The sequence below is a fragment of the Macaca nemestrina genome, chromosome 2 (genome assembly GCF_043159975.1).
Source record: "Macaca nemestrina isolate mMacNem1 chromosome 2, mMacNem.hap1, whole genome shotgun sequence".
NCBI classification, from domain to species: Eukaryota; Metazoa; Chordata; class Mammalia; order Primates; family Cercopithecidae; genus Macaca; species Macaca nemestrina.
In genome coordinates this window covers 79,794,612-79,819,750 of record NC_092126.1, presented here as the reverse complement: position 1 = coordinate 79,819,750, position 25,139 = coordinate 79,794,612, and the positions used below count along the sequence as shown (strand labels likewise).

The 25,139-nt window shown below is 38.0% G+C and overlaps 1 protein-coding gene across 8 annotated transcripts in view; it reads left to right on the top strand.

Annotated features, from left to right (window-relative positions):
* The window catches only part of LOC105466210 (zinc finger B-box domain containing), a 141,380-nt gene extending 124,838 nt beyond the window's left edge, over positions 1-16,542 (top strand). For all 8 annotated transcript variants that reach the window (XM_071091200.1, XM_011715247.2, XM_011715253.2 and 5 more), the window contains 2 exons: positions 13,812-13,950; positions 16,255-16,542. In XM_071091200.1, coding sequence (XP_070947301.1) covers positions 13,812-13,950; positions 16,255-16,381 — 266 coding nt within the window. In that variant the 3' untranslated portion in view covers positions 16,382-16,542. The remainder of the gene's footprint in view (positions 1-13,811; positions 13,951-16,254) is intronic.
* Positions 16,543-25,139: the final 8,597 nt, after the last annotated feature.

Sequence of the window (25,139 nt, the reverse complement as noted above, 5' to 3'; positions counted from 1 at the left end):
TTTAATTTTTTCTTAGTGAAAATCAATATGGATTAAATGTTTAGTACCAGCATTTTCTTCTATGACTTCCCAATCCTGAGCTGTTTAGCTTGATTTCATCTCTTGACGGTTTTATTATAGCATTCTCGATAATGTCTGTTTTTTGTCTTATTGCCGAATGGCACATTAGACGTATTTAGTATGTCACAATTTCCTTTCCTCTGCATTGTAGTAGACATTTTCCTGTTATCTTCTGACCCTCAATATGGTGCTAGTTAGCCCTTTATCACAGTTTTTTTTCATTAAACTTTTGTTTAGTTCAGTTTAATTATCAAATAATTTTTCCCTGCAGGTAGAATTTATAGAAGTTTTATTACCTGAGTTTTCTTTATATTTGAGAATACCTGCTACACTTCTATTTAGATGGCAAATCAGCTGAGGATAATATCATTTGGTCACCTTTGTCTTAAACCTTGTGTGTACTGATTTGCCATTTTCTGGCTCCGAATGCTGTGAAGTAATGTGAAGCCTCCTAGATTCTCTCTCTCTCTCTGTCTCTCTGTCTCTCTGTCTCTCTCTCTCTCTCTCTCTCTGACACATGTGACAAGCTTCTTTCCTGACTGAATGCTTGGAGAAATTTTTCTTAATCCTTGAAAGTCAGTAACTGGTCCAGGATTTTGTTTCAGTGTCAATAATTCAGCTTTTTTTTTTTTTTTTTTTAAACGCAGGATTCTCTCTCTGTCTGTAGAGTACGTTACCCGTTATTTTCAAAGAAATTTTCTTTTTTGTATCTTTGAATTGCTTTTCTGTTCCATTGGGCTTCCTCCTGCTGAGAAACCTATTTTCTTTATGTTGTCGCCTCTTTAAAAAGGTATTACTTACATATCTTCAATTGTTTTAGCTAGTTTTTAATTTCCCTTTGCATTTGCTATCATTATCTCAAGCATGTCTATATGTCAGGATTTTAATTTTCACCTAGTTATAATGCACTCTTTATCACTTGACTTTTAAAAAAGTAGTTCTCTAAAGGTGTTGTAACTTTTTCTTTGACATTTTTTGGTAGTTTTCTATTTTGATATAAGTTAAAACAAAATTTGCAAAATATAAGTATAGTATAAAGAACTCTTCCCCCAAATATACTCTGCCTGGTTCACTAGCTATCTTTTGTCTTATTTGCATACACACATGGGTGCATACACGTGCACATACACACCTCCTTTTGTACCTCCCTTTGTTCTGAACAGTGTGAGAGGAAGTTATAAACATTGTAACACTTTACAAAAAAATATGTCAGTGTGCATGTCCCAGAAAAGACTGCTTTCTCTTATATAACCATAGTACCATGATCTGAATCAGGAAGCTCACATTACAAGATACAATGTGATTTTCTAATCCACAGAGCATATTTAATTTTTTAAAATTACCCCATTGATGTTTGCTACAGCTTGTTTTTTTTGTTGTTGTTGTTTTTTTCTGGTATAAGATCGAATCCAGGAACAGGTGACCATTTACTTAGCTTTCCTTTGATGCCTGACATGTTGTTGCTTGATCTTTGACATTGATTTTGCTCTTTTCAAAAAGTTTGCTTTCATTACTTCTTTTGTAGCCAAAGGACTTGTGGAAAATCTTATGGTCCTGATCTATGTTTTCTACTAAATTTTATTTTTTTATTTTTTTCACCCTTTACATGCTAAAGATTCTAGTTTGTTTGCATATCTAGTTGTGTCATCTCTTTGGATCTCACTTGCCTATGCTTATTGTGAGTGGCTTTGTTCCTATCTTCCATCTTTTCTCATATAGTGAAACTAAATTCTTCCTGAAATTCTCTTCACTCATACTGAGTTCTATCAGTCTTTTCCATGGAGCTACTGTTTGTGGGTTCTGTATTGTACTCTTTTCTGTATCCTGCTATCTCAAAGGCATTGGGGAAGAGGATAGGACTGGGGAGCTCAGCATTTTTTGGCGAAAGATCTGGGCTTGCTTCTTTTTTCTGGATTTTACTAAATGCCAAACTTCTATTGGCCTGGTTTCCTGTGTTCTGTCTCTGTGGGGAAACCTTCAGATTTGCAATTTTCTTGTCTCTGCTAAGATTTTGAGGTAGGTGATTAGCGGCTTTACTAAGGATTTCAGATGTCTTCTCTTTACTTCTTTTCACCTACTTTTCTCCCTATTGACATGGTATTGGTGAGACTTGCCTGTTATTTTTATGACTCTCCCTTTCCTATTCTTCATTTGGTGTCTGTGTGTTGGGCACACACCGTGTGTTGGAATAGCACCCAGACGCACCTCAATAAATTTTATTTCTTTGGTTGACTCTTCTCAAAGTTATTATGTCAATTGTATCCCTTTGTTTAGCTCCTTTTATGGTTATATTTTTATTATTCTGCTTTTTCTATTTATGTAATAGGGTTTAGAGAAGAAAAGTCAATAATCCATATTTACCCATCATTCATTTACCTTGCTTGAATTATTAAAACTCAAACATAAATCTTCTAAGAGATAATTCTTACATGACAGGCCAATGTGGAAATAAAGTATGTGAGGTCTGAACTGGATCTAAAAGGATAACCATACAGTTTTTAATTTTAAAAAGAGCTTTGTAATTTTAAAAATTGAAACATTTTGTCATTTACAAATGAAATGCAATAGTGTACAAACACTTGTCTTTTTTCCAACCATTCCAGCTTTTCAATTTTTAAAAATTATTTTTGTTTCTATGTGCTTCAGTTTTTTCCTGTGTCACTTATTTTCTCAAACACTAACGTCAGTATTTTCACTAGAACACATAACTTTCATATACAAAAGCAAGCAGACACTGGGTAGCCTGTGAACTGCCAGGGCTTTGCTGATGGTCCAGCAGCAGAAGGCAATCACTTTCACACTTAACCCAGACATGCCTTTTTATTTTATTTTATTTTTTATGTTGGGAAGATTGGCTTTGGATGAGTGCACAGTTTGTGAAGAGGCTCACTCTGAGAAAGGAAGAGGATGACACATCAGGCTAATCAACCCAACAGTCAGTGAAGTGACAAGTGCTAAAGTGACATAAGGCCTCATTGTAGAAAATTCACTGATTCTGCACAAGGCCTTTTTACCCTGTTTTGCATCAATGGGCAGAAAATTTCCATTCACCTTTCACTACTCATGGTGCAGTCTGGAAAAACTTCATGAGATTTGCTCTCAGACATACACCTCCATACCACTGGATGCTTATACAAATGAAATATGTTCAAATCTCTGTGAAAGCTGCATTATTGTGAACAGCAACCTCTCTAACTTGTTTTCTGCTATTGCTAGGATGCATCCACTTCTTCTTTCTAAGTTCTATGAAAAACTTCCATGTTAAGGAACTGGAAGAATAAGACACAAAATAACTACATAAAGTAAACAGTTTCTTCTTCGATTCAAATTGCTGTGGCTAATATCAGACTGCCATTCCAGAAGTACCTGAGGAGGACAGAGGTGTTTAAGGAAACAGTTTCTCCTTGGATTCTGATTTCTGTGGCTGATATCAGAGTGCCATTCTAGAAGTACCTAGAATGGACAGAAGTGTGCGTGTGGGCCGGGCGCGGTGGCTCAAGCCTGTAATCCCAGCACTTTGGGAGGCCGAGACGAGCGGATCACGAGGTCAGGAGATCGAAACCATCCTGGCTAACACGGTGAAAACCCGTCTCTACTAAAAAAAAATACAAAAAAACTAGCCGGGCGAGGTGGCGGGTGCCTGTAGTCCCAGTTACTCGGGAGGCTGAGGCAGGAGAATGGTGTAAACCCGGGAGGCGGAGGTTGCAGTGAGCTGAGATCCAGCCACTGCACTCCAGCCTGGGCGACAGAGTGAGACTCCATCTCAAAAAAAAAAAAAAAAAAAAAGAATTGTGTGTGTGTGTTGCAGGCACAACATCGTGATGAATCAAGAGACAAGAGACAGAAAGCAGGATAGTTGATAACCAGGTTCCCCTGCCAGGGCGTGTGTTTTGAAACGATACCAACACTTACTAGCTTCATAATATTGGGCACGTTACTTCCTTAATCTCTCATCGCATCAGATTCTGTATATGAAAGATGAGTATAATAATAGAACCTATCTAATAATATTATTTGATCATTATTTAAAATTATATATGTGAGATGTTATATTTCTGAAAATTTATCTCTATCTCCACACACACAATTAACAGTGCCTAGCATATAGTAAGTCCTCAAAAAAATGTTAAGTTATATAAGAAACAGCAGGTAGTGGTTTTGAAACTGGAAAGGTTCCCTTGTCCCCCTCAGAGGGCATACGATGGGGGTGTGGCTCACTTCTTCAGTGCCCCACTGCTCAAACCGCTAGGGAGCATGCAGACAGGCAGGCTATGGGGCTCCGACTCCCCGAGAGTGTCTAGGGGTGAATGTTTACAGCTGCTAAGGCCCCAGTGGGTGTGTGTTACAGGGTGCCCTTTTGGTTTGTCATCTATAGGTGGCTTGTGTTAACCTGCTCAATTAGACCCTCTACGTTGTTGCAAGGAAGGAGGGCTTTCTGTATCCCAGGTTCTTGCCTTGGTATACCAGAAGAATTGGATCACACGTGGTCTTAGAGAATGAGTGCACAGTTTTATTGAATGGAAGTAGCTCTCCACCACTGGGGAAGCCAGAAGGGAGAGGGTCTTCCCCTGGAGTTGGGCCACTCAACAGCCCCAGCTCTCCTCCAACTACTCTGGCCAAACTCCACCCCATCCTGCTGGTGAGTGGCCTGCTGGTGTGCTGGTTTCTGTTCATGTGCTCTTTTGCCAGCGTGCTGCCTCAACATCCTCTTGCCATCCAGCCACTTGTGTTTTTTCCTGCTAATATGCTCGTCTCCACATCTGGCTGCCTGTATGTCTGCCCACTCAGGTCTCGGGTTTATAGGCCCAGAAGTGGAGCGTGGTGGGCCAGAGTGGTCTCGGAAAATGCAGCATTTGGGCATGAAAGCAGGAGCACCTGTCCTCACCTAGGTCCAAGGGGGTGGAACCCTAGCCAGAGACCTGCCTTTCTCTACCCAGCACTGCTTGATCCCTCCCGTATCATTCCGCCCTCTGAAGAGGTACATCTAATTGCCCTTAGTTAGAATATGGATGATGACTGGTCTTAGCTTCTTCCTGCTGACAGGGGGCATTGTTCTGGGGAAAATGGCAGTCAGACTCCTCCTAGAGGTCTGTCTAAGTGTTCTTAGAGAACCGGAGTCATCTTCTGAGGCTGCAGTTGACCATTTGGATTTTGATGGTTTCTAGGCTTGAGAGTAAAAAAAAAAAAGGTTTTATAAGGTTAAGTGTGCATGGGTTAAACATGTGTATTATACAAGGAAATAATTTAGTGCCAAAGATTACAGAGATAAGAAGTGAAATATACTAACAGCAACATTCTACCCCGAACTGTTTCAGCCTGGTGAAAGAAATTAAACCTTGTATGAGAACAATTAAATTTTAGAAGAGAAATAACTGTACTTGTCATGTCTTTTAGAAATTAACAGGTGCACCCTGGGCATTTTCGGGTTTGTGGGCTTACATGGTGGTCATCAAAGCTTTTGCCTCTTTCCTGCATCTCCTCTCACTTTTCTGGGACTCGCTGTCTCTATTATAAAAGACCGAGGTGACCATTTTCAGGAGGTCCATTAATATACTATCTGGTCCCAGGGCCCATTTTTGCAACTTCCTCCTGATGTCAAGAGCTACCTGGGTAATACCTTTATCCTTTAGGATTAGCTGTTCTCGACTGAATCAGGAGCTAGAGGTGTACTTTATCAAGGCCGCTCTTAGCCTTTCCAGGAAGGCAGTGGGATTTTCATCAAATCCTTAGTCAATCATAGACAAGTTAATATAATTGAAAGGCTTGGTCTTAGTCCTACATAATTCCTCCATTATGCACACCTGAAAGTGTCTCCTTTTCCAGTCTTCCATCTCGTCATTAGGATCCCATTTAGGGTTATTTACTGGTATTGCTTCTCTTTCAGTTGGATAATATTCACCCCCTTCTCTGACGCTATATATGGAAAAAAGCTCATCCCCAAATCTCTGTGCTACTGACAGAGCAGCCTGCTTCTCCGTGTCCCTCGGGGTTTGATTCAAAAGTAACATAATGTCTCTCCAGGAGAGTTCAAATATTTGGGTGTAATTCCAGAAAGCCTCTATTTATCTATCAGGGTAATCTGAAAACTCACCAAGATCCCTCTGAATTTGCTTTAAGTCCTGTAGGGAGGAGGGGACCTGGACCTTACTGGGCCCAAATTTACTGGGCATTTGTTGGAGGGTTAAGAGTGAGACTGGGGTTTGTCTAGAGCAAAGATTTTTAGGAGGGGCCAAGTGAGAAGCCGAAGCTGCATAGGGTGGTCCGGGTGGACCCCGAGGAACAGTGCTGGAGGCAACTGGATCCTCTGCTGGGGATGCCCCTGGAACTCATATCTTTAATTACCTGGGCTCGCCTCTTTTGACCTTCCCTGAGATGGCAAACAGGAGGGCAGTCCTACACTGTGAGCAAAGGTCTGGATTGCCTTGCAAGGTATAGAGAGCCTACACATATGAGGCCTCAGATCATCTGTCCTCATGTCTACAGAAAAGTTCCAATTGCCAGATGGTATTGAAATGAATGTTTCCTTCCTGAGGCCAAGCCAGCCTTTCCTGTAAATCATAATTTGGCCAAACCTTTTTGCAGAGGGCTAGGAGGCACTTTTCCTCCAGATTCTGAGGCTCAAAGCAGTGCCAGTGGTTCAGAATACACTCCAGAGGAGTATTAGCTGGGGGTGGTGAAAAGAACTGGTTGACAATTCTGAAAGACAGTGAATAGAGGCGTCCCTCATTTCCTTTCCTCTTTCAGCAAAGACTCAGAAAGCGAGCATTCTTCTTTCACTTTTCACCGCTTATCCCTGAGCCCCGGTGACCTTGGCAGGTGCCGGCCATGGGTACTGATGCAGTGTGTATGCACAAATCAAGGAAAACCTGGAGAATGGGAATTAACCGCCCTCATCTATGTCCCCATTTCTCCCTGCTGTCGACAAACCTTGAGTTTCCTGAGCCTGTTTATGCCATGAAGCGTGGCCTCTTTCTGTGAGGTGGGGGGTTTAGTTGACAGGAATCGGTCCTGCCCATTTACATCATGCCTGTTGCCTGGCTTTGAATCCCTCAGACTTGGTTTTCTTTCTAGGGCCTCAGCCTGAAATTTGGGGTCTAGTTTGGGACTGAAAAGTTATTTTAGAGACTGTTTATATCTCTTTAGAATGTCTCAAATGTGCCCTGTTGAATTTGCAGTTATCAGCCAGCAGGGGCCATTACTCCATTAACCTTCCTGTCAGAAAGAGAGTTGGTGGGGGAGCCCTCTCACTTAGAAAAGGAAAAAGAAAAAAAAAAGAAAAGCTGTTTAAAAGGAAAAAGGGGAATATCCTGGGGGAAGAACCCCTCGCTTAGTGCAACTGGACTCCTGTAATCCTTATATCTTTCCCCCATTTCAGACCAGGTTGAATTCCTTGGCCAGGGAAAGGTTCCATCATCAAGGTGGGTGAGAAGCACCTATCTGTTGACCCCGTGGGGTCGCGTCTACGGTTGTCCCAGCTTTGTCCTGCACCCACTCGTGGCTGTTGGGCTTGGTCTTTGCCTGCTGTGGGCAGGCCTACGCACCCAAGCTGCGAGGGGAGAGGGTAAGGAGAGGTGCTCCGAGCTGTGTGTGCCTGCAGCCATTAAGGTGGAGGCATACATGGCACCTCTAGGAAAATTGATGTGATTTGCACCTTTGGCAGCTGAACCTAATGCTCATTTTACTTAGTAACATTGCCATAGTCTGTAGCAAAACTCTGAACATTATAAAGAAAGAGGTAAGAGCCATTTCAAACTGTGTGAGAGAGAAAAGAGACGAAGTCTGGGGATTTTGACTGACTGGTAAGGGCAGAGTTTTGTTTGTTTGTTTTATTTTTATTTATTTATTTTTATTATTATACTTTATGTTCTAGGGTACATGTGCACAATGTGCAGGTTTGTTATATATGTATACATGTGCCATGTTGGTGTGCTCCACCCATTAACTCGTCATTTACATTAGGTATATCTCCTAATGCTATCCCTCCCCCCTCCCCCCTCCCCACAATAGGACCCGGTGTGTGGTGTTCCCCTTCCTGTGTCCAAGTGATCTCATTGTCCAGTTCCCACCTATGAGTGAGAACATGCAGTGTTTGGTTTTCTGTTCTTGCAATCGTTTGCTGAGAATGATGGTTTCCAGTTGCATCCATGTCCCTACCAAGGACATGAACTCATCCTTTTTTATGGCTGCATACTATTCCATGGTGTATATGTGCCACATTTTCTTAATCCAGTCTGTCACTGATGGACATTTGGATTGATTCCAAGTCTTTGCTATTGTGAATAGTGCTGCAATAAACATACATGTGCATGTGTCTTTATAGTGGTATGATTTATAATCCTTTGGGTATATACCCAGTAATGGGATGACTGGGTCAAATGGTATTTCTAGTTTTAGATCCTTGAGGAATCACCACACTGTTTTCCACAATGGTTGAACTAGTTTACAGTCCTACCAACAGTGTAAAAGTGTTCCTATTTCTCCTCATCCTCTCCAGCACCTGTTGTTTCCTGACTTTTTAATGATTGCCATTCTAACTGGTGTGAGATGGTATCTCATTGTGGTTTAGATTTGCATTTCTCTGATGGCAAGTGATGATGAGCATTTTTTCATGTGTCTGTTGGCTGTAAGTATGTCTTCTTTTGAGAATTGTCTGTTCATATCCTTAAGGGCAGAGTTTTGAAGGGAAATAGAGTCTCTTACCCGCAGGAAAGAGAGAGAAGTGGGAGGGTTTTGGAAGAGAGGCAGACCCGACAGTTTCACATTTATTCACACTCGTCTCCCAGGATCCTAGCAGAGCTTCCATTTGAAATGGGAAAGGGTCCCTAGTCCCCCTTGCAGGGTATGCAATGAGGATGTGGCTTGCTTCTTCAGTGCCCCACTGCTCTAACCTCTAGGGGAGCATACTGATAGGCAGACTGTGGGGCTCCAATCTTACGGCAGTGTCTAGGGGTGAATGTTTACAGCTCTTGAAGCCCCAGTGGGCATGTGTTACAGGGTGATGTTTTAGTTTGCCCTCTGTAGGTGGCTTGTGTTAACCAGCTCAATTAGACCCTCTAGATTGTCACAAGGATGGAGGACTTTCTGTAGCCCAGGTTCTTGCCTTGGTGTACCGGAAGAATTGGATCACCTGTGGTCTTGGAGAATGAGTGCAAAGTTTCATTGAGTGGAAGTAGCTCTCCACTGATGGGGAAGCGAGAAGGGAGATGGTTTTCCCCTAGAGTTGGGCTGCTTGGCAGCCCCAGCTCTCCTCTGACTACCCTAGCCAAACTCCGCCTCAACCTGCTGGTTGATGGGCTGCCAGTGTGCCAGAGTCTGTCAGTGTGCTCTTTTGCCAGCGTGACCTCTTGACGTCCTCTTGCCGTCCAGCCACTTGTGTCTTCTTCCGCTGATGTGCTCCTCTCAGCCTCTGGCCACTTGTGTGTCTGCCTGCTAGCATCTCAGGTTTTCATAGGCCCAGGATGGGGGTGTGGTAGGCCAGGGTGGTCTTGGAAAATGCAACATTTGTGCACAAAAGCAGGAGTGCCTGTCCTCACCTCAGTCTGTGGTGTAGAGCCTTAGCCAGGAACCTGCCTTTCTCTACCCAGCACTTCCCTGCCCCACTTCTGTATCACTTCCTACGTACTGTAAGGTACGATGTCCTTGGTAAACCCAATTTTTAATAAACTCTAAAAGCTGTTTCCATTCTAAAACTAGTTATCATCTGTACTGCTTTGAGGAGTATAGTTAGTTGTAGTTCATGCCACTTATTATTCCTTTCACAAATAGTTTTATATAAACATTATAACCACTTCCTTAATGAACTTAACATATCGGTATAACTTACTTATAAAGACACTTTGTCAGTTTCTGGATGTTACTGCAGCCTGAAGAAATTTAGGAAATATGCATTGTGAAAAAGTATTAGGGATAATGCACTTTAAAGCCTTTACTTCTTCAATAGTTAAAAACGATTTATTTGTTTCAAGCTCAATCTTATTTGTGGTTTAAGAATCTTTGTAGTCCTTAAGTTCCCACAACAATCTTGTGTTTGTATGATTTCACAGGTAATTAACTGAGCAAGTAATTAAACAGATGAAAGCACTTTTTCTTATATAAGAAATAATAAAAATATACCAGATACTAGACCATAGGCCAGACTGTCAGTGAAATAAAACAATGAGGCAGTGGCTTTCTGAGTAACTGGAGCCTCTGTTCATAGGTTGACCATTAAGTAATGTATTAAACTGTAAAAGTGCTAATCTAGTCAGGATTTATTGTTCACAAATTAACTAGATAACCCTCGAAAAGGCAGCCAAATTACAAAGAGATAGAATGACAGTCTTTTTGCTTTAGTGTGTCTTTAAATTTCTGAAAACAAATTGGGTGCACATAGAAGTGAAAACTATTTAAAAGTTAATAAAAGGAATATGACACCATTTAATCAGTAATAATAATTACTGGTTGCTTTTATATGTGATGTTGCTCCATTCGATCTTAACAGCTATTTGGTAAAGTAGATGGGGCAGATGCTACTTTTAATTTCCTTTCTTCATATTCAATAACTGAGGCTCTGGGCAATGCAGTAATTGCTCATGGTCTCCCCTGGATGTATAGCAGAGGCAAGGCACAACCCCAAGCAAAGCTACCCCCACATTTCTTTGTCTTGCCACAGTATAACAATGCCACATAAATAATTTGAAACCTTTACTTCAAATCAATTTTGTGATCACTTGTAATAGTCAATTCTCACACTGCCATTGGAAATACCTGAGATTGGGTAATTTATATATTTAAATAAGAGGTTTAATTGCAGGGTGTACAGGAAGCATGGCTGAGGAGGTCTCAGGAAACTTATAATCTTGGCAGAAGGAGAAGCAGGTACATCTTCACATGGCCGGAGCAGGAGGAAGGGGTGGGTGAGAGGTGCTACACACTTTTAAACAACCAGGTTTCATGAGAACTCTCTATTACAAGAACAGCAAGGGGGAAATCTTCTCCCATGATAATGTCAACATTCATCAGACCCTTCTTCCAACATTAGGGTTTACAATTGGACATGAGATTTGGGTGGGAACACAAATCCAAACCATATCACCACTTAAGAAGGGGAGGGTGTGGGCAGAGTGAAGGTAAAGGAATGCAAGCATGAGAGAATAGGAAAAGGAGAAATAAGCAAGACATAGTGCAGAGGGGAGAGGAGATGGAAAGAATGAAAAATAAGGAGGCTGCGGTGTTAGGAATAGGGCTCACAGGTTACAAAGTGGATGTCACACTGTCTTTAATATTAGGATGTAGATATGTAGCTATTCTAGATAGTCCTTTAGAGTTGTTGTTTTTCCTTGCTGGGAAATAGCCTCTCTGATTGGTTCTCATTCTTTGAAGTTCTTATATTTCTTTCTTTAGTGTTTTCTTTCATTTATTTAAATAAGTGCTTATTTCTCTATGGAATATAGTTAGTTTTATGCATGTGTTTTAAATGACTTCGGTTTTAGAAATGTACCTTAGAACTCTATATTTTAACCATTTTTTTTCCTTAGTCTAATTGTTTATTATTGTTTTTAAAGAGATTCCTCCATGATCAGAGAAGGTACTCTTACTCCAGGGATAAAAAAGGTTTAACTATAATTCATTTCTCAACAACTGACTTGCCAGTTGTAAATTTTTTAATACAAATGTTAATCCTGTCTTATCAGGTCCTGTATTAGAAAAATCAGGTGACAGATTTTTGTAGAATTGAACTTTTGCGTTTAACACTAAACTACAATGGGGTTGTTATGAGTAGTTTTATTTTTCTCTGCCTTCATTTTCTGTTACCTAAAATCAAGTGGTATTACCTTTGTTCCTGTTAACTTTACAGGTATTCTGAAATATAATTTTGAGAATAAATAGTTCTAGAAAAATAGACTCATTCTATTTGCACAATTTGAATTAGCTTTATGTTCATTCAATTAGCTCAAATGAGTCGTAAGAATTTGGATATCTTACCTGGTGGTATTCTTTAGATCAAAGCATTACTACTGGGTTTTAGTTCTATAATTCTACCAATTCCAAATCCTGAATTTACTGCTTTCTTGTGGGAGCATTTCCTTTCGTTAGGGCATGTAAAGGTGCCTTGGGTCTTCTTTTACCTTATGGAAAAATAGGAGAGAAGATAATAGCTTAAAGCTAAAGAATTAGATTCTGGAACAGAGTGATTTACAATATTGGTGAGCTGCCAGAGATCAGTTCTAGTTTCAGCCCTTCCACTATATGGCCGTGTAACTTTCAGCAAGTTATCAGTTCTCCATGGGCCCCCAATTCCCTGATCTTTAAGTGAAGATGGAAGTAATTAGGAGGTTTAAAAATTTTTAACTAAAAAATCTTCTGTCTTTTTCAAAATTAATCTTATATAGAACCACTAAATTTAGATCAGGTAAAGTCCTGATTGTTGAGGATATGGTGAGAGCAGGAACCAAATCCTAAGCTTATTGAATGTACCCATACATCATGATTTCAAAGTCACTGGGCTAAACAATTTTAGGGACACTTCCATGTGTAAATTCATTGAGGTCTGTTTTTCAGAGGGAATAATCTGATTTACTTTCAGTAGGGAAATCTCTATTTGCTCAAAAATGTCAAGTTGATACTAATCACCAAAAAAAAAAAAAAGTCCACTGTAGAACACATGTGTGTTGATGTTTGGTTCTTGTGACCAGGAGGATGTTTATTTATCCTCTCATAAAAGTAAAGGGCTTTGAGAGGCGGAGGTGGGCGGATCATGAGGTCAGGAGTTCAAGAGCCACCTTACTAACATGGAGAAACCCTGTCTCTACTAAAAATACAAAATTAGCTGGCTGTGGTGGCACATGCCTGTAATCCCAGCTACTTGGGAGGCTGAGGCAGGAGAATCGTTTGAACCTGAGAAGCGGAGGTTGCGGTGAGCCAGGATCACGCCATTGCACTCCAGTCTGGGCAACAAGAGTGAAATTCCGTCTCAAAAATAAATAAATAAATAAATAAATAGAAAGAAAAAAGAAAAAAAGGAAGGGAAGAATAGCAACCAGTAATTTTGACAGTTTTAATAGTCATCATAGTATAACTTTATGTATAAGTTAGATGGCTCATTACAATTTCAGCAGTGAAAAAGAAAGCATTATAGCCCTTCTAATATACAATGATATTTAGTTACATACTTGAATTTTTGGTGGTTTATATGAAGATATATTTGCCCAAAGATTTTGTTTATTTAACTTGCAGTATTTGTCCTTAGCTAGGCTAAATCATAAGCCAGCTTCATGAAAAGAAAAATTTAAGGCTTCTCTGCTTTCAAATATGAACAGTTATTATCTACTCACACAAAGGAAGGAAGTCCAAAAAGAAAGAGCAACTTTGCCATGGCTAATCTTTCCCTTAGACTGTGTGGGAGTAAAGCTTTTATTTCTTATAAGAAAAAAGATAATATAATGTCCAACAGGTTGACGAGTTGCAAAATATTCTAGGGGGTCACTTTTTTTTTTTTAATTTTATGAGGTATCAGGACATTTGACACAGTTGTAAATGTAATGTGTATTTTAAAATCAATATGATAAAAATGACTTGCTACCCATGCCCCAATTTGGAATTTCAAATTAAACTTATCCCACAAACATCAGAAAATTGAGGAATAATTAAAAATCTATGCTGACCCTCTTTTTATTGCCTGTAATTTACTCCGTGTAAACATACAGCCCCGTATGCTGTATATTTGTTTCTTGAATTTATGTTTTGACAATGCATGAAATAAAATGTTTCAGATACTTCAGAAAAGCTTTATAGCTTAACCTCAGAAGAGTTCCCAGATTTCAGCAGCCAATTACTGAATATAAGTCAGACTTCCACAGATTTCCTTAAGACCTCACATGTGAGGGGTCCCTGTGGAGTTGAGGAATTGAGGTAAGTTAAGCCTGCAGTTTATATATTAATATAGTATGTAGTAAAATTTTGACAAGTTCCAACTATTTATCTTTATTATATATAGAAAGACTGTCCTCGTGTGTGTACTTTATATGACCATTCTTTATAGAATGTTTGGGTTCTTTGCTGATCTATTATCAAGATTTAGTAAAAGGCTTATAAAGTTGTCACTTTAATGTGAAGAGATCGTTCTCTACTGCACAATATGTATCATAAAAATGAAAAGATATTTGGAATATAATAATCCTTCAGCATTTCTTATTATATTGAAAAACAATTGCCTTACTTGAATTAATTAACCTAATACATTTCAAAACTTTGTATTAATAGAATCCTACCCAATGTGAATAAGGTTTTTAGAATCAAATAGTAAGTTTCTTTCTTGAAATCAAATCTAGATAATTAACAATAACATTTTAATTTGTATCATATCATTCTTTCCTCACATAAAATACATTTAGGGACTTTAGGGATGGTTGGATCGGCTTATAAGGAATGTACGTTACACTAGTAAATGTTTCAAAACAGTAGTCTATTGTTTCAGTCTATTATTGACACTGCAATTCCTTGAAAAAGGAGCAGGATTTCTTTTAGAAAGACTAAAACAAGCATAAAATAAGTTATTTGTATTGTAAATTTATTTGATTGAAATTTAATTGAAATCTGAAATTGTAGTAAAAAGGGAATCAAGGGTTTCTTATTCTTTCTGGAGGAGGAAATCATTGAGCTATTTTTCTTGGTTTTTGCATTTCTTTCTCTTCTAAAACATTTTTTTTAAGACAGGGTCTCAACATGTTGCCTAGGTAGGTTTCAAACTCCTGGGTTCAGACTATCCTCCTGCTTCAGCCACTTAAATAGCTGGGACCACTCAGGCCACCGCACTGAGCCTGGATTTTTGCATTTCTATTATCATTTATATATTTTTTAAAGGATCAATATAAGATTGATATTTTCTTCCCTTAGATAAATCATTAAAAACAAACTAAACCTACAAGTATTCTCATCACTTATAAAACAAATGACATTCAATACTAAAAATATAAGGGGACCTTACTAACAGAATAAAGCACATTTCTTTTTTGTTTTTGTTTTTGATTTTTAAAAATTTTTTTTTCTTTTTTATTGTACTTTAAGTTCTAGGGTACATGTGCACAACGTGCAGGTTTGTTACATATGTATACATGTGCCATGTTGGTGTGCTGCACCCATTAACTCATCATTTACATTAGGTATATCCCCTAATGCTATCCATCCAGCTTGCCCCCACCCCACAACATGCCCCGGTGTGTGATGTTCCCCTTCCTGTGTCCAAGTGTTCCCATTGTTCAGTTCACACCTATGAGTGAGAACATGCAGTGTTTGGTTTTCTGTTGTTGCAGTAGTTTGCTGAGAATGATAGTTTCCAGCTTCATCCATGTCCCTACAAAGGACATGAAGTCATCTAAAGCACATTTCTTTAAAATTAAAAACCTCATGAAACAGTCACTAGCTCTTTTTTCTTGGACCAGTGAAAATTGTAATCACAATGAGATTTTCATTGTTCCACAGACCGTGGTTTATAAGCTGCTCATTTAGCATGTGCTGAGTGTAAAAAGTAATCCAATGAACAGTTATATCCATCACAGAGTGAAGTATTTTATATTATTTAGCAGCATATATAGGTTGAGAATCTAGATTATTTAGGACAAAAAAATCCTAATTGTGTACACTTTTATCTGCTCCCCACCCTACCTTTGTTCCCAAACCTTAGATACTCAGGTGTTACAGCTTCCATCAGTGCCCCCTGCTGCCACCAATAAAATGCAACAAAATAAAATAACAAACAAATGCTGTCATTAATTTTTGCTTTGGCATATCTTGACTGGCTATCTACATAGTCCTAATTCATAGTACACAAAAGAGGTGATTTATCTGGCAGTCTATTCACCCTGATTCTTTTAAACAGCCAATGTGATGATGAATGTTCTTAATGATGACCCTGAGGCTCTGCAGGTTTCTAAAGTGCCTCTGAATCATCAACAAAGACACAATCAGAGACCATAAACTCTCTCCTTCCTTCCACTGTGGCTTTATTTCTTGGGAGAGGGAGAATGATGAGAATTTCTCATTAAAAGGAGGCTTGCTATATTGGGCACACTGAAAATTGTGGTCCCAGTCTGATACAGCCCCCTCACATCTGCTTGCCTCCAGCAACTCCAACATATGTAGTATTGATCAGAAGATAAATGAAGAGTTGAAACCTGGTTCTGTATATTGTGTATTGATCTTGTTATGTATTTTCAGCTGTTCTGGAAGAGATACCGAAATTCAGTCTTTGCTGTCACTTTCTGAGAGCAGTACAGATGATGAGGAGGAAGATTTTCTCAACAAGCAACATGTCATTACACTACCATGGTCAAAGAGTACTTAATGATTATTTGTTGATTACTTTTTCCATTTGGTACCCAGAGTAAAGCAAACAACTGAGAAAAGTAACCAAGTGATTACCTGTCCAAGTTCTGGAGATTTTGATTATTAATGTCTCTGAAGTTTCAAGGCTACAAACTAATAAAAGTAAAATTATAAGTTCAAGGGCTTATTCTTCCAATGATATATTATATGTCAACTACTAATCTATTTCGTAGATTATATTAGTAAAATATGGTGAATTTGAAGAAATAACTGTTATAACTGTGTCTATAAAACCTACTATAGGGCAGAACATGATTATACTTAAAGTAATATTTCATTGTCCAAATATATTTTAAATAATTATGTTATCGACAAGAGTGTGCATTTGACAGCCAAGTCACACTAGTCAGTATCATCAATTGAACCTATAACTACACTGTTTATTTTCTGGTTTTTGATATTTATAGAAGTTCTGGTATCTTCAAAAGTTTGCAATAAAAGAAAAAAAGAGGACCAAAAATAAAATGGATGTGAAACTTTTCATACTCTGCTCCAGCAAAACACAGTAAAGACCCCTAAGCATCTTTTTTATCTTTTTTTTTCTTTTTCTTTTTTTTTTTTTAAGAAGGTCAATGTAGTGATTAGCTTTATGTGAAAATGTGACTGGTCTACAATACCTGAATGATATAGGTTGACTGTGTCCCCACCCAGGTCTCATCTTGAATTGTAGTTTCTATAATCTCCAGGTGTCCAGGCAGGGACCTGGTGGGAAGTAATTGAATCATGGGGCAGTTACCCCTATGCTGCTGTTCTCGTGGTAATGAGTTCTCATCTGATCTGATGGTTTTATAAGGGACTTTCCCCCCTTTTGCTCAGAACTTCTCTTTGCTGCTGCCACGTGAAGAAGAATGTGTTTACTTCCCCTTTCACCATGATTTCCTGAGGCCTCCCCTGCCATGCTGAACTGTGAGTCAGTTAAACCTCTGTCGTTTATAAATTACCCAGTCTTGAATATGTCTTTATTAGCAATGTGAGAACAGACTAATACACCAGATACTTTGTCAGACCTTATAATTGATTCATGAATAACACAGCGACTTGGGACACCATCCCTTTGCACAGCCAAATATCTGTGTATTACTTTTTACTCCCGCAAAACGTAACTAATAGCCTATGGTTGACTGGAAGCCTTACCTATAGTATAAATAGTCAACTAACACATATTTTGTATGTTACATGTATTATATACTGTATTCTTACAATAAAGTAAGTCAGAGAAAAGAAAACATAACCAAGAAAATCATAAGAGAAAATGTATTTAATATTCATTAAATAGAAATGGATTATTATAAAATCTTCACCCTTGTCTTCATATTGAGCAGGCTGAGAAGGGGAAGAAAAAAGAGGATATGAGTTTTGTGTCTCAGGAGTGATAGAGGCAGAAGAAAGTCCATGTATAAGTGGGCCCTCACAGTTCAAACCTATGTTTTTCAAGGGTCAACTATATTCTAGATGTTTCTGTGGGAGTATTTTTTAGATTAGATTAACATTTAAATAAGTAGACATTGAGTAAAGCAAATTAGTTTACATAAGGTGGGTGGGCCTCGTCCAATCAGTTTAAAGGCCTTAAGAAAAATAAAATAGTTGAGATCCTCCAAGGTAGAGGGAATTCTTTCTGGAGACTGACTTCAGGCTTGAACTGCAGTATCATATCTTGCCTGGGTCTCCAGCCTTCAGGCCAGCCCTGTGGATTTTGGACTTGCTATTCCCACAATTGCATGAGGCAATTCTTGAAAATCTCTCTTTTCCTATAGATAGATCAATTGGTAGATAGATAGATAGATAGATAGATAGATAGATAGATAGATAAATAGATAGATATAAATATATAGATATAGATACGTATAAACACACACATCTTATTTGTTCTATTTCTCTGGAAAACCCAATACAGCCAGTTTGAAGGACTGTTGGGATAGTCAAAAGAAAGAAGACAAGGGGAATTATTTTGCTGGTGTTGAGAAGTTGTAGATTTTGATACTGGTGGGAGTCCAAAGTTTATAATCTTATAACTCAAGGCTTAAGAAAGAGAAGAAAACATGGGATGATAATTTTGTGGTCATCACTTTGTGACATTTTAGGGCAGTTTCCCTTTATGGAGTTTGTTGACTTAACAGAAAAATACCCCTGAAAGTTGGCCAGGCTCTGGCAACAACGTAGCCATGACTCCAGACTCAAACTCTTTTGTCTTCCCTGTGAGTCTGGGTAGTAACTTCTTATACAAGACTGATGGTTGTTTAGTACACATTTACCTTTGATACTTTTTCGTGTCATTGATAAACTGTACTGAATTCACACACATCATTTACTGATAGGATAGAAAATTATGATGAAGAGACCTATAGCCATTTCCATGTCCTTTAATATAAAATTGCATTCTATTGAAACTGATTAACAAACGTGGACAATAAGCAATCAAGAAAGCAAGGAATATTATCAGAAGAGAATGTTGCAAAAGACATATCGTTTAAAAGAGTGTGACTCCTCTGCAATTTTTACTGCCCTCTTAACACGTCCTCTGTCACAATCCCATAGACAGACAACAGTGAGTCACCAATGAATCTTCATCATTTGTGTCCAAAGCTCTTTTGGCCTCTTGTCCTGACACTGCTGGCTTTCTGAATTTTAGTATCTATAGTTAAAATGAGGATTACTGTTCATCTTTTAACTTAAAAAATATATATACATATTTTAGCATATGTGCTCAGGTTTAATGTTTCATGACTCTTTTTCCTTTGCTCTAAGACATCTTCCTTTTCCCTTCTGATGAAGAAACAAATTGTTCCTCTGGGTGTGATTTATACTAGTGCTTCTCTCAGATAAAACGAAAGTGGTATTGTCCTATTCTTGTTAGGGAAGGATTGGAGCACAACTATTTTCTCTTGTGTATTCAGACATAGCTTGAGTCTTTTTTGAACTAGCTCAGAAGATCATTTTATATGATGCTACTACCTTTTACAATATCAGCATTTTGAAATAAATATTAAGCTGATAATTAATTATCATCAGTACATCTCTGGCCAAATCTGAGATAAAAAAATTGTCATTTGACTTCCAATATGACATTGAAATTAAACATGAGGGTACTCTGTGGCAGCGTAGACCAGACCCCCTTCTGCCTTTATTTGCTTCCAATAACCACACATGTAGAAAGTTCTTTAATTCCATTGCCATTAGTCTAATGAGGAAATAAAAACTAAGTAAAATTAGAGCCTTTGCCTGAAGCAGCTTCAATGTGTTCTCTCATTTTAAAGCTCATACTTAAAATTGCTTCTACAGGCCTGGTTCAAACTGTGGAACTGAGAGAGTTATAGATATTCCACAAGAACCTCAGCCATATTACTAATAGTGGAGTCAGTACAGTGCGCCTTTAACAACTATTGGATAAATGACCACCTGATTTTACATGTTTGTTGAAATTTGTAGTTTATACCCAGACTTGTCTAGTGCTGTAATAGTCATATGAAATTCTGTAATTTTACAGCTCTGGACATGCACATGCTGGAGACAAATTAACATTACATTTTTTTAAATAGTTTTAGTATGTTTTATATCCATTGAAGTAATTCATATGTAGTGCATGCTGAGTATGTCACACAACACAGGCCAGTGGTGTCTGCTACCTTTAAGATCACTTAATGCTGGGCATTTTATGTGAGGTGCACAGAAAATATTTCTTGAAAAAAATAAATGTTATGAAATGGCTTATCAGCTATTTTAAATAATATATCGATTCAGAAAAAAGCAATTCTCTCTGTCCCTTTATTCAGTTTTTGAAAAGATCTTGAGCAATGCTCATCTTATCCTTGTTTTGGCACATGCTATTTCTCATCTCAAGTCTCAAAATGTATCTTCTCAAAGAGAATTTATCTAATCTCTATCCAAATTAATTCCATTTGTCCCTTTTTTCTTTCTTCTTTCTCATTGCATCCTGCTTTCTGCTTCATAACACTTATAATTATTAATATACAAATGTGATTTTGGAAGGTATGCCTCTTAACTAGACTATACTTTTTTTTTTTTGAGACAGAGTTTCGCTCTTGTTGCCCAGGCTGGAGTGCAGTGGCGCGATCTCGGCTCACCACAACCTCCATCTCCCGGGTTGAAGTGATTCTCCTGCCTCAGCCTCCTGAGTAGCTGGGCTGCAGGCATGCACCACCATGCGGGGCTAATTTTGTATTTTTAGTAGAGACGAGGTGTCTCCATGTTGGTCAGGCTGGTCTCAAACTCCCGACCTCAGGTGATCCACCTGCCTCTGCCTCCCAAAGTGCTGGGATTACAGGCGTGAGCCACCACGCCCGGCGATTATACATTTCAGCAGAGTATCTATCCTGTTCACGTTGACTGCCACATAACTCAACCTCCATCAGATGCCTAGCTCAGAATGGGAGGTCGTTAGTAGGTGAATGACTGAATAAGTGAACTTGCAGGATCCAGTTTAGAAGCCCTGTCAGTCCCTACATTTTCCCAAAGGAAGATGATATATATAGTGAGAAAAACAGGGTGTATATCCACGTTATCAGATTATACTACTTACTAACTGGAAAATCACTAATATGAATGTATTTCTTAATTATAAAATGGAGAAAAAGACACTGACTTTCCTTAGCTCAAAGGAATGTTGTGAAAATCAAATGAAGTCATGAATGCAAAAACACTTTTGCAAATGGAAAGTGCTTTGCTATGCTTATTATCATCACTTTTTGTGAGCTTATGCTATAATCTTTGAATATATAGACAAACTAATGTTGGATAAATAAGTGAATTTAGGTGCAGGTTGACATAAGTGACCCACAAAAATCATTCAATATCAAAAGTAGAGAATGCTTGCAGTGAGATGGATAATTAGATTGAATGATGTAAAAAGCCGGTGTTTATGTTAAAAGCTAGATATATAAATTAATTTATTAAAAATCTTTCTGAAATGTTGTCTCATCTGTTTATAGCTTTCTTCTATTCTGTGTAAATTCAAAGCTCTTTTAAATATTAAAATTTTACCAGCATTTTATGAACACCTTGTGCATCATTCTTTCAGATGGGAGAAATTTTAAAAACGTATATACTATTTATGCCTCCTTACATACATTTTTGCAGGATATTCTGTTTCATCATAATTTTCACCCCTGGTTATTTATTACTAACCATATTTGCATGAAAACAATGTTTATTTCCTCAGAGATCATCTCTGCCTGTAGTTTATACCCTACCTAGAGTCATAATTCTTTGTTAGTGACACAATGATTGTTTGTTGGGTAAATGATTATGATGTTGCAAACAGGATTATGAGTTTAGCTGGGGAATAACCAGCAGGCATAGATGAATTCTGAGGAAATAAAGATCCTCCTATTTTAATGCAAATGTCTACTATAGTTAAGCAAAAGAAGATGATATTTTTAATGTTCTCCATAAGGTGACACTTATGTTTAAAATGAAAAGAATTTATTGATTGATGAGGATTATTTTTTCAAATGTATAGTAACAGTTATGAGAATATAGTTCTGAAAAGACTATCTACATGCTGTTACTTCTGCCAGAAGGAATCAATATGTGTACTGCTTTCTATCCAGAAGAATGTATATATATATTCACATTTGTATCTAGAAAAAAATTATATATCTACACATTCTAATTACAAATTCTTTTAAAGATTTCCAGGGGGAAAATAGACTTCATCTATATTTTATAATTAATTAAAATTATATACTTAACATAAATGTTATATACTTAACATAAGTATGAGATAAATCTTTTAAACTGTTATATAATTTCACTTTTTTTTACATAGTCAAGTTTTTCTAGGATTTATAGGATTTTTATAACATTTTGTTGTTATTCATTCTAATGATGAGTATTCTTAAGCAGTTTCTGAAGGTGCAGGCAGGAAATGAGCAGATGCACATTTTATTTAAAAAATATTTATCCCATTTACTTTCTCCTCTGACCTTCCATGTCATAGCCCTATAAGAATACCTTATAGGTTAGGCTACTGGATAAGTTAGGATTTGTTTTGTTTTAATTTTATATTCCAAGAAACACTAAATAGCAGTGAAATTTAAAAAGTATATTTCTTTGGTAAGGAAATTAAGTCTGGTGGCAGACAGTCAAGAACTACTACAGCAACTACATCTTACTATGTTATTTCAGCCTTCAAGATCACCTCACTGTAAATTTGTTTTGTTTGTAATTTTTTAGCCATTACAATGAGTTCCAGGCATCAAGAAGGAGGAAGTGGGAAGAGTAAAATGGGCATCTCCTAACTGAGGTAGCTTTCTTTAAACAATACTTCTTGCATCTTATTGGCTTGGACTTAGCCATGTGTAGATGCAAGGGAATTTGAAAATGTGGTCGATTAAGTGGGCACATTGGTTCTTAGAATAAAATTGGGGTTGTATTCCTAGAGAAGATGAGGAAAGTGGATACTGAAAGCAACTGGCATCTTTGTCACAGTCTCTACTGTTAGCCTTATTACTGATCAATAGCTACTTGTTTCCAGTATACAAGAATTTTACAGTTAATGTGGTTTGAATTATGTGGTAAAACCAATTCTTTTGAGATTTAAATAAGTCGCATTTAGGAGACACTATTGTACTTAAATCACCCAGTTTCTTATATAATCAATTCCTCTTTTTTAGTCTTTTTATGTCTTTACAAAGGCATCTTTTAGTTATACAAACAGAGACCTCATCATTATTCAGCTTCAAGTTTTCACCTTAGAACTTCTCAAAACACATTGCACATTTCTTTAAAGTTCAGTATTTGGGCTAATGGCCAAATCCAATCTGCTTTTGCAAAGACTTTCAATGCACTGTGTAAAAAAATGGTATGATGCAACACATTTGTTTCAAATTAGTGTTCCAATATTAGGGTATTTTGAAACCTGTGATGGAAATTTTCACAAAAATACATGGAGAACAAATATAAAATAATACATTTTTAGAGGAATGTTAAATATTAGTACAGTAGAGCCAGGAATTACAGATGGTCTTGGAGATAAAGCCTCACTATTTTGTTCCCATAAAGCAGTATTTAAATCTTTTAAACTCCATGTGTAAAATGAGAGATTAATTGCTTTCCAACTGAATTCTAGGGATACTTAGGATTTCCTGATTAGGGAAAGGAGTATAAAGAAAGACTGAATTGCTGAACAAAAAGCGTGAATGCCTGGATATATTTCATGTAAAGGGATTCTTTATAAGACAGAAGAATGAATTCTACCATAACAGTTTGAGATCTGTGGCCTAAAGCCCTAGGAAGTCTCTGGCCCCCCTTCTCAGGCTGCTTTTCTGGAATTTCTGTTGTCACAGGATTGTTGAGATATGTGATTGGATATACATCCTTTTGCTATAAAGCGAGACTCCAGAGAGTCACACAGAGAAGATAACCTCTTCACAATTCATTGAAACTGTTCCAAGAAATAACCCAAATTTAGATAGCTGTCTATAATTCTAACTGACTTCTATTTAGATATTTGTTTCTTCAAGTACAGATACCCACTCAAGATACTTAAAGGGGGGTTATTATAGTGAGATGTAAAAGTGTATGGGAATGTCAGAAGAGGAACCATGGAAGAGCTCGCCTCAAGGGTAAATAAGGGTTTCTGAGACCTGGGGCAGCTTTTCTTAAGGATGGACATTGATGATCATGGGTGCTTTTCTTGGCTCACTGGCTCTATTTCTTTTTCTACTGGCTGGCTTCTTATGATCATTTCTACCTTTTGCTCACTCCTGAGCCATTCGTCTGGATTCATTCAGGTCTTTCACTCTATCTCAGAGCCTTCCTCTCAGCTTTACTCTGACAGATATTTAAGTCCCCTGAGTTTGTTTCTTAATTCTACATCTAAATTCTAGAAGCTGGATCGTTTTATGTTTCTGAGCCAGGCAACATGATAGCCTAAGGAGGGCCCAGAGTTGGTTCAGTTCCAAACAATTGTTGCCAGGCCATGGTGAGGGAAGGGGAAGAAAGAAGGATGGGTAATTTGTGTTATTGAAACATGGCCTCAACAGGCCCAGAGTTATGACTTAAGGCAGTATTTTAAAATTGCAACGGGTCTGGTATGCCATAGTCTCCCCTCAAGGATTCTCAGGGAAGGGACACAAAGGGAGGTTTACAGGGCAGAATGCTAAGTGTTAAGGCGGGTGTGAGGAAAGGAACATTAAGGAAAAAGAGTATTACAGGCTTTCATTTTATAAAAGGGGAAAGATGACAATTCAGAACCACTCTGGCTCTATGGTAACCATTCAGGTCATACCTCTAGTCCCAAACCAATGTCAACAAAACAGCATAGTGTTCTCACTAGACCTCTTCAAGGCCATTCTTTCACATGTAATTTGGGTGTAATTCTCACTTTATCCTCAAAGAGCCATTGGTGGACATGAATAGCCTGGAGCTTTATTCTGATTTTGTTCTCCAAGTTATCATCATAGTCACCTCTTGATTTCCAAGGACTGGTCTATTTAACAAGCTCTGAAGTGAAATTTTACACCTACTTCCCCTCTAGGCAAAGCATTCCATGAGAGTCCTAAGAGACTTCCAGAAGTGGCATTGCAGATGTAGCAGGTGCTTTTTCTCAACTCGTCTGACATCCAGGGCCAGATGATTCTGATGGCAGCTCAAGTCTGTCTCACACAAATTCCCCTTTATTGGCTCTTGAAATAAGCCATTTTCTTCTTTATGGAGGAGGAACTAAATCCAACAGATGCTTGTGATTAAAATAAGTG